Source organism: Macadamia integrifolia, chromosome 8 (assembly GCF_013358625.1).
Source record: "Macadamia integrifolia cultivar HAES 741 chromosome 8, SCU_Mint_v3, whole genome shotgun sequence".
Lineage (NCBI taxonomy): Eukaryota > Viridiplantae > Streptophyta > Magnoliopsida > Proteales > Proteaceae > Macadamia > Macadamia integrifolia.
This window is the reverse complement of record NC_056564.1, coordinates 16,698,644-16,708,878: the sequence shown is the minus strand read 5'-3', so window position 1 is coordinate 16,708,878 and position 10,235 is coordinate 16,698,644. Positions and strand designations below refer to the sequence as shown.

The window sequence follows — 10,235 nt, the reverse complement described above, 5'->3', positions numbered from 1 at the left end:
GGGGGGGGGGGGGGATAGGAAGGAAAAAAAAAAACGTCTACAAGCAGGAGAATGCCTTTCTGGTCATGGTCCCTATTTCTGCCTGTAGACTAATAATTAGGTCATTTGATAGGCTGCATGTATGGGGTAAATTCTTTTCGGGAAAAGGGTGGGCGTGCCCCTAGGGTGTCCAGCATGTGTCATCCTCTTTTTTTCCTATGCAAAAAAGTCCCCTGCTGCCCTCCTATGATTAGTTTGTCAATAATTTACCAAAAGTTGATAGTCCAATCTTCTTCCATTTTTTTTTTATTGATTTTTATATAATTTTTAAAATAATATTTTTATTATAAACAAAGTTGGAGGGATAAAATTAATTCTTTTTTTTTTTCTGACGACAGGTATCTAGGCTTTTGGTTCAAGGATTTAGTTATTGGTATCGGTCTCAGTGGATACCGATATGATATGGATCGGTATCGATAAGGATTGATAGGTATCAGAAATCGTACAATTTTCCCGGATCGGTCATGGTTTGGTTAGGATTGGCTCTTTTTTTTTTTTTTTTTATCTGAAAAATTGTAAGAAATTCAGAAGTGTAAGAATAGCAGAAGAACATTCTGCTTTGAAACTTCAAATCTAGCAGAAACCATTGTGTAGATTCAAATTGAAAGAGACCCAAAAACCATTGGTGGATATATTTTAGGACCATTTTTGGAAACCATTCTTGAGACGGAATTTTAACATATCCCTCAAACTTCGTTCTTGTGAATTTTGTGTTAGCCATTTCATGCTTTGACCATGCTGAGTTGTTGTTCTAGCAAATTTCAACTCCAAATGACAATCTCACACCTCATCTGGAGCAAAAAAAAATAAAATTCCCGGTAGCTGATTCCCAAGAAAAATCCAGGAATTGCTTTTGGAGATCAAAAGGGGCTCAATCTGCTATGTTTAACAGAAATGATGTAGAAGAAAATTGCAAAATTTAGCAAGTATAATCCATGGTTCCGGAGAAGAAACCCACATCACCAACATAGATGAATTTAGGAACAACAACATCAACAAATCTCAGAACCCGACAATCTTAGTGAGCAGTGAAGAACAATATCATCACCGACGCCGAACCCAAGAAAGGTGAGATTAAGATTTGAAATGAACAGAGGTATACCCTAAATCTCGAGCTGGAAATTGAAGTATGCAACCTCGCAGGGACGAGGCTGACAAATCTTCAAAGCCTTCAATGACCGTGAAGAGGGAAGAGTGTCTTCCTTGACTTTGTGGCGTGGTAGGCTGGGACGATGCTAGAGGTGCCGATGAAGGTATCGTACTTGATACTGATGGACTTGGCGAGGGATTTAGTGAAGGATTTAGAAACCAGGTTCCCAATGATAAATCGTTAAAAAATATATATTTTTTTAAACGGATCAGATTAGATCGGTATCCGATACCCAAGACGATACTGATACCTATCTCAGGGTCGGTCAGGTATCAAGATCGGTCTCAGCCAATACCTATCCGGTCAATCCAATACCAATACTTGATTCTATGCTTCGGCGTGACTAGTCCTGTGGGCCCATACTGACCCCACAACTGCATGGATCGGGTATCCCTCATATTTGCATTACTTACATTGTGCATTATAACTTTGCAACGGTATAATTTAAAGGTGTAAATCAGTTTAGAATCGGTTATATTCAGTTCCAAAGATTGTAAATCCATTGGTTTGATCCAAAACTGAATTGGTTCTGAAATTTGATACTCAAACCGAACTTGTTCAGTTCGATTCCAGTTACTGTACCCAGTCCATATACTATAATTTACAATATGAAGTGTAATATATATTAAACTATAATATTATATATATATATATATATCTTATCTGTTACTTTTCCTTTTACTAAGTTTTCACCTGAAAACAAATGGAGCCCTCTAGAGCGTACACACTTTCAGGAAAGGAGTGGGATGTGGTAAAAATAAAAAAAGAGAAGCAAGAAACAATATAAATTCAATGCCTGATGAGACAACATATCTAGTCCCATAATGGTGGGTTACAAGCATGGTTTCAAGTATCGGCCTATGAGGTCATATCATAGGCCATATCAGATCAGTATCGGCTGAGGCCAATCCCCTATTCCTAATCGATCCGGATCGATTATCTATATTGGTTTAGGGGTAAAATAATAATATAAAAAAATAATACTTAAAAAAAAAAAAAACAAGGCAAAATTGACTGATACCCATCGATCCAATCCAGATCGATACCAATATCAATACCATCCCCTAAATCCTTGGTTACGAGTCTTTATCCTAACTTAGTAGAGCAGAGAATTATGTTTTTCGCCATTCAAGCTAATAAAGCTAAACCACTTACGGGAATGGAAAGAACTAGTGAAAAAATAAACTTCATTTTTCTCATCTAATATAATTAATAAATGAACAAAAAATGATGATGGCCATGTCACTATATTGATTCTGTCTAACAAATTACAAACAGAAAGGCTCGATATTTCTAGCTCTATGAATTGACATTGATACAGATTTCATACCCAAACTGGCCGATGTGTATTTATACAAGCTCATGCATCAACTTGGGGAGCTCTAGAATCAATCTCAAATTGATCCTCAAATTTTCTATTTTTCTTCCTCTTGCTGGCCATTCATGTCCTGTGGCATACCTGTGCTATGAACCGACTCATTGCTATGAACTGACTCATTGGAGTTGCCCTCACTTGTCTCCTCGGCATTGTTCAATTTGCCCTGTAACATTCAATAAATCAACAAATATTAGTATGAGGTGAAGTGTTGTGAATATGGCTAATAGAACATAAAGGAAATTCTTTAGCACATTATCAGCAAGCCATAGTTTTAAAATCAAGAAATTAACTAAGTGGATTGCTTGTCAATACAGAATTAGTAATTACTTATGATGTACAGAAGAATATATGAAGTATATTTCATATGCATACCCCTCTTGGATGGTTAAATAGAAGAGGATATCGGGGAGAAGAGAGAGACTCAATGGTGAGAATTAAGGGAAGCCAGTGATTGCAGAGCAAAAAAATGGGGCGGGGGGGAGATCTGGGTGGGTGGGGGAGAGAGACAAGTGAGACAACGAGAGACAAGGGAGAGGGAATGAGAATAAAGAATCAGAGAGAAGAGAGAAGAGAGAAGAGATACCCAATAAAGAAAAAGTAGAAGAAGAAGAGGTTAAACAGGTAATGATGTTGCCAGGGTTGGGGGCAGTACTTTCGAAGGGGGACTGATTTTGAAGTTTTTCCTTAACACCCCCCCCCCTCTCCCTTATTTTTAAGTGCCTCATAAGTTGAGAGCAAAGAGTTCACATATCCACTTGGTTAATCCACCAAGTCAGGAAACCAATCCAAAGGGAATGAAAGGAGATCAAAGAAATCGCAGGCAGAAAGATAGAGAGAGGGAGAGAAAACAGAATTGAAAAGCAGCTGAGAGAGAATTTTATAAATAGATGAGAGAGAGAGAGAGATAAATAAGAACAAAGAAAGCATAGGGGTGAGAGAATGGAGAAAGGGAAAGTCACGGATAGAGGTCATTGAGAAACGAAACCATTAGACCAATGGATCAGGTCGCGACGAGGAGTTGTAGGGTTGGGATTTGACCAGAGAAAGGAAGAACACACAAATGCACACACCATGCTGGCACGCGCGTGTACACACTAGATTTTAGTTTTTTTTTCTTTTATAATTTAAACTTAGTAGATGGGCCAGCAATGGGGAGTTGTAGAGGTACCAGGATTTAAAAATTTTACTTCTATAATTAAAACGTAGGGATAAGTTGGCTGATTTTAAGGGGGTTGATCAGTGAGGGCGACCTCCCAAGTGGATTGGCGAAGTTTTTCTATCCAATTGGTTGATCCTCCAAAGTAAGTCAATAGGACAAGTCAAAAAAGCTAACCTTGTTCCTGTCACGCCAGCCAAGTCCAAATGGTCTAGAAAGCAAACTCACTTTTCTTGTGGGAATGTCCTGTGCGGGTTCCTGATGCACCGATCTACAACATATACAACCTTCAAAAAGCAGCAATTTTATGACACACATGATTTATGGAAGGGAAGAACATCAGTATCTAACATTGGTCCTCATTATTTCCTTTCTCTTTTATTTTCCATTTTTTCTCAAATGGAACATCTGTATCTAAAGATCTAAACCAAGTACAAATAAACCTCATGCCCATAAAAGAAACAACACACCAAGAACCTCAAGTATTTTACACTTTGAGCACAAAATAGGTTCCTCTCCCCATGCATGCTTTTTTCTTTCTTTTGGAGATACTGATGTTCACAGATATCAAGAGTCATCAGAGATCCAGAGAGCATTTATAACAATTATATAATTTCTGAAAGGTACCTGGGACTGGGAGATTGTTGTGCTTTAACTTGGCCGGATTGGTATTGCAACGTAGCTTCCAGCATTGTTTCTGCCATGACTGCCCGTTTTTCCATTTGTAAAAGTGATGCCATGGCCTCCTCATATTTTTCCTGCATCCATCTGGTTCTTATAAGACTAGACTAGATTAAAAAATGAAAAACAGAATATTAGAGAAGAATATCTAGAAATATCAGTTTGGTGCAGCTGGAGAGCTACAGAACCCTATCAAACTATAAGGGCAAACCACATGAGCAATGAACAACAAGGCTAAGCATCTCTTGATATTAAAATATGAGGAATTGGAAGAAAGAAACTGTTCTTGTATCATTCTTTTAAAAAAAAAAGGTTCACCCCCCCCAAAAAAAAAATATATATATATATATATTTATTTATTTATTTATTTATTTATTTAAGGCAGAAGGTTTGGTGGACCATTAGAATATTAGATACTTACAGAATGGTCTAGATTGACCTATTGCCAAATTTTCAGACTCAAATTCAATCATTTACCCCACATGCATCCCCTAAGTGGTCCTGTGCACCCTTTTGGTTGTCCTAGTCGATGCTTTGTTTTCACTTCTTGACCAACTCCAATTGGGCCAATACTGGACATGTAAGCAGAGTCTACTTGTCTACAAAAATTCAACTCCATCTGAGCCACCACATGGCAGATCTGATCCATGGCTTCCATGTTTAGGGCTGCCAAGCATGATTATCACTCCCAAGTTTAAAAAGGAAAAACCTTTCCATCGCCAAGGGTTGCTATGGCTTTGCAAGCAAGAAACTGCAGGAGAATTGTGGATATTGCGGTAATCTTAGTGACCAAGAAGCAGAGTTGCTGATGAGGAACCAGGGAAGTAATATGGACTTAGTAATCATGGATTTATTTGGAGGCTATTTTCAAATGTGAAAAAAGGGATAATAATATTTCTATGGAGTTAATATTACTATAATGGTCTATGTTAATTCTGTATTTTTTTTTTGTAAATCCATCCTTTACTATTTATAGTACGTCACATTCAACTTTTCCTTGGTCAATTTAGTTCTTTTTAAGTTTAGTCATTTCGAATGTTTAAATGAGATGGTAATTTTACAGTATTTGGATTTCTCATTTCAGGTGGAGCCTTTAGTGAGAATTTAAAATATAGTAGTACAAGTCACAAGCAAGGACATGTTTTTTTGTTCCTTTGTTTGATTTAGGCACATGATTGGAGATTAATAAAATTTTCTTTATAGCAATCTCTTCCCTCACCTTCAAATAACCTGTGTGACAAATTATCTTCATTAATCTTGTTCTTCCCTCTTTGTTAATTTCTTGGAAAACCTATTTCACATTCATTTCATCTGGCTTCTAAACCCTATTTCAAACCTTGCAATATTTGCTCTTGGATAGTGAGGTTCCGATAGCATTAACTATTTCACCCACAAAATCTATCGACGCATCAGATTCTATAATATGTGGAGATGACAACGGACAGATAAAACCAAGAGCTTTTTTGTCACCACATTGTTTAGGGTTTGTACTTTGTTGTGATCATTGCCAGGGTCAGGTCCGGTATAGAAAAGTTTCTAAGGCCCACACTCACCAGGTCTATGTCTGATTAGCTTATGAGATGGACAAAGTCCCTCAAATGCTTATAATGTAGGACTAGATTTGACAAACCAAACAAGACCCAAAACTGCAGGAACTTATAAACCAAAGAACAACCATAATTACCCAAATAAATCAAGCACAGTATGGTAGTAAAAACCGAGATAGCAGAATATGACACTTGCAATCGATTTCAACAACTCAGAAATTCTGAAACAGAATAACATCCAAGGGTTTAGGGGCTGAACTCATCAACTAACAAGCATAAACAGTGAAGTATATGACCAGCAACCAGTAACAACACACAGTACCAAGAGAATCAGAATTCTGGGCAGGAAACAGAATCGGCCAGAATAGGAGACTTTCCAGATTTCACAATCGGCTCGTCTGATTATGCTCAGATTAGTATTGAGCCTCCTTCTAGATGAGACTATCACTCGATCCAAAATTCAAGGCCATCAGATGGCTGCAACTCTCAGAACAGAGAAGGGCGACAGGATGGAAATCTGAAATTCTAAACCCAGAATTTGGAAAAAAAAAAAACCAATAGATCTCTTACCTGAATCAAAGGGCCTTGTAGATAAACTTGAGAATAAGAAGAAAAAGAACACTTGAAGAGACCTCTTGGACTTCACGCCGCAAAGAGTCAATTGGATCAAACACCAATTCCTTCAGCCTTGATCAAACACAAGACAACTCTTCATAAAAAAGACAAGAGCAACAACCATTATTTTTTTATCAAAATCATTCTAGGCTTTTAGGAGCCTCCTCTTCTTTATTTATAATGTTAATGGGGTGAGGGAATTACAAAATAGAAGGTTCCTCAAAAAGGAAACCAAATATTCTCCTAATACAATAGTTACTAAAAATTGAAATTAGAAACTAACTGAAATTAGAAACTAGTTGAAAAAGGAAACTAACTACTAATGACTTGACTCAATTAACAACTTGACTCCCAAGGAAAAAAATATAACTCAAATCAAGCACAATTAAAAAGGAAACTAATGAAAATGGAAACTAACTAGTAATCCCGTACTCAATCTTAGAGCCCCCCTTTTAGACCCATAAAAGTGGTCTATTACACTCAAAACACATGGGATCAAAGGCCTAACATGTATGGAACCCAACCCTAAGCTTATTCCTAATAAAATAAGCCTATTTTAGTAATTAATCTGCATCAACTGTCCCCATCTTGAAAAAATTCGTCCTCGAATTTTGCAGTGATAAGGAGGAAACAACATGTGCGTAGCAGCTTTAACCATTCCCAAACAAAATTCTGGTTGCTTATAGACTTTTGGAAGGTAGTCTTCAAGGTGTGGAGATTTCTCTTCAAAGAACCATGATGGCATAACAAACTCTATATGCTCAACCTCTGAATCAATACCAACTGTGAATGTCGTGTGCATAGAGTCGTCAATGTTGGTAACCTTCTCATCAAGGGTTGGAACAAACGCTTCCTTTTCATCATGAATCTCAAAGACTTGTTGTGGAGTTCTTTCAATCACTACCTCATCTTCCACATCTTTAGTCTTGTCTATTATGCTCTCATCAATGTAGAATCCTTCACTGGAGTCTTCTTCCATGGTTTCAGTCTTGTCTACTATGCTCTCTTCAATGTAGAACTCTTCAGTTGAATCTTCTATCTCTTGACCTTCTGTCTTTGAAGCTTCAAGAACCATCTCTTCAATGTGAACCTTGACTTCAAGTTCTTTTGGTTTGAATAGAGATATCTTCACTTCACATAAAGGAGTTGTGGCTCTTGGGGGTGCTAAAGTGTTAAGTTTAGTGGTTGAAAAAATTTTCTTGACCTCCCTAGCTTGGTAACCAAACCTTCTACTAGCCTGTGCTATGAGTTCCTCCGCTCGAAAAGCCTTGTCAAAGCAATCTCTCACTGTATACACATCAGCAACACCAATTCTCCTATTAATTTCAGCTCGTAATCCCAGTCAAAACTGAGAAAGTAATTGCCTCTCATTCTTCCTAATGCCTGTGCAAGAATAAAGTGCATCAAACTTATTCATATACTCCACCACAGTCATATTTCCTTGACGAAGAGAGTTCAGCTGGTCTTGTATACGAACTCTGAAATTACGTGGCAAGTACTTATCAGATAGTTCTTGCTTCATCTCTTACCATGTAGTAGGTTCTCTACCACGGTCCTCCAATTCATACTCATAGGTTCTCCACCACTCACGGGCAGCCTCAACTAGCTTGGCACGAGCTAGTTTCATCTTCCGTTCCTCAGGCAAGTCATAATAATCAAAATAATTATCCAGAGCAACTACCCAATCATAGAACAATTGGGGGTCATGTCTCCCATCAAACTCCTTCAGATCGAGCTTGATTTTCTGTGAATCTCCAGAGTACCTCTGATATGTGGGACATTCAGTCTCAAAGTAACCCCTTATATATTCTTCAAAAGTAGGTTGCACTACATGAATCCTCTGTGGTCCTCTCAGATTAAGGTTAGGTTTCATGTTAACCAACTGAGCAACTGAGTTCATAGGGGCTTCCACTTTAGGTGGTACATGAGTACCATGTGTAGGTTGTTGAGTCTCCATAGCCAACACCTTTTTACTAAGAGCTTGTTGTTCAGCCTTTAGTTCAGCTCTCATATTCTGTATCAATTCCATAATAGAAGCTAGGGTGGGGGTGTTGTTCTCAGCCATGCTCTGATACCACTTAATGTAGGACTAAATTGGACACCCAATTAGACTCATAAAAGTGGTCTATTACACTCAAAACACATGGGATCAAAGGCTTAAAGTGTATGGAACCCAACCCTAAGCTTATTCCTAATAAAATAAGCCTATTTTGGTAATTAATCTGCATCAGCTTGGCAGTGCGGTTCATGTTAGGGTTTGCCATATTTAATGCTGTCATGCTCACAATTGGAAAATCCAGCCCCAAACTTGACCTGTTGCATAATTTTGATACTAACCAGCCCTGGCTGAGCATTTACTTAAAAATACAGATTATATTTTTTCTGCCTACAGAATATGCATCACTGACAGTTTATCTTCAAAATCTGTAAAGAATAACCTAAGTTTCATCAACCCTTTCAGCTCAGAGATATTCACATTGGAAACACCTCCAATCTTTCAAAATCCACCAGTACGTTAAGAAGGAACCTGAAGGATGTTGGCAGCATATCTTTGAGCAGCCGCATCCTGCTCAGCAAATCTGCGAGCATCTTCAGTCACCTTTTGTTCTTGCTCCACCCGCATTAGGACCTGCGTTAAAATTGGATCAATAACAAATTAACAAGAGGAAAAAAAAAGAGGCAAATAATATGGTTAGATCAGGACAAAACAACTGAAAAAGACAATTCCATAGTTGCTAAAACTTTTAAAATGCAAATGATAAATTCACTGGGCAACTATTCAAAGCATCTTTCAACTTTTCTTAGAGATTCCTACGGGAAATGGAAAAGAAATACCAACAGGAAAAGAGGGGGAATGAGGTAAGTTCAGCAAGTTCTATCATTGAATCCAAAGCCAATAAGGCAATAAAATTAAAACTGAAGAAAGTTTTGCTTTAGTCATATGCATAGTTGTCAAGGCGTCGCCTAGGCGTCCAAGCGTTTTTTTAGGGTCACGGCGAGGGACGCCATTGCTGAAGTATAAAAGGCGGTCGCCTTTGGTATAAAGGCGTCGCCTTGGTCGCCTTGGTCGCCTTTATACCAAAGGCGACCGCCTTGGTTTTTTTTTTTTTTTTTTTTCCCTTTTACTTAATTATTTATTTTTTATATTCTGATTCTTAATTTTTCATTTGATGAAGTACAGGTTTTTAAAGGATGTGAGATACATGGAATCATTAACTCTCAAGTGAACAACAACAAAAAAAAAAAAAAAAAAAAAAGAAAAAGGTTTGGTGGTGGGGGGAAATAAAACATGAAAAGTTTTTTTAAAACCCTCCATTTCTCTCGTTCAGTTGTTCTCTCTACCGGCCGGTGACCTGCGACTGCCATTACAAACCGCTGTAATCGTCGGACTGTCGGAGAACTGCTGTGATTCAACCGATCGATTGAACGAGACCCTGCGACTCTCTCTTCAACGTCCTCGAAAAAGGTATGTATGTTTGTTAATTTTTTTTTTTCCCTCCCTGCTTCGTTTCGAGCTACGATTTCTTTTTTTTTTTTCTCCCTCTTCTTCCTCTGCTTCTTCTTCGCCTACGATTCTTTTTTTTTTTCTTTTTTCCCTCTTCTTCCTCTGCTTCTTCTTCCTCTGGTTCTTCTTCTTCTACGAATCTTTTTTTTCTTCTTCTTCTTCTT

General features: G+C 37.8%; 1 protein-coding gene across 1 annotated transcript in view; it reads right to left on the bottom strand.

The window, feature by feature from the left end:
• Nucleotides 1–2,359: 2,359 nt before the first annotated feature.
• The window catches only part of LOC122087430 (ecotropic viral integration site 5 protein homolog), a 20,722-nt gene continuing 12,846 nt past the window's right edge, over nt 2,360–10,235 (bottom strand). The window contains exons 15-18 of the mRNA XM_042656566.1: nt 9,094–9,195; nt 4,351–4,481; nt 3,901–3,994; nt 2,360–2,730 (exon numbers count right to left, since the gene is read on the bottom strand). Of these exons, the coding sequence (XP_042512500.1) occupies nt 2,605–2,730; nt 3,901–3,994; nt 4,351–4,481; nt 9,094–9,195 (453 nt within the window). The 3' untranslated portion in view covers nt 2,360–2,604. The remainder of the gene's footprint in view (nt 2,731–3,900; nt 3,995–4,350; nt 4,482–9,093; nt 9,196–10,235) is intronic.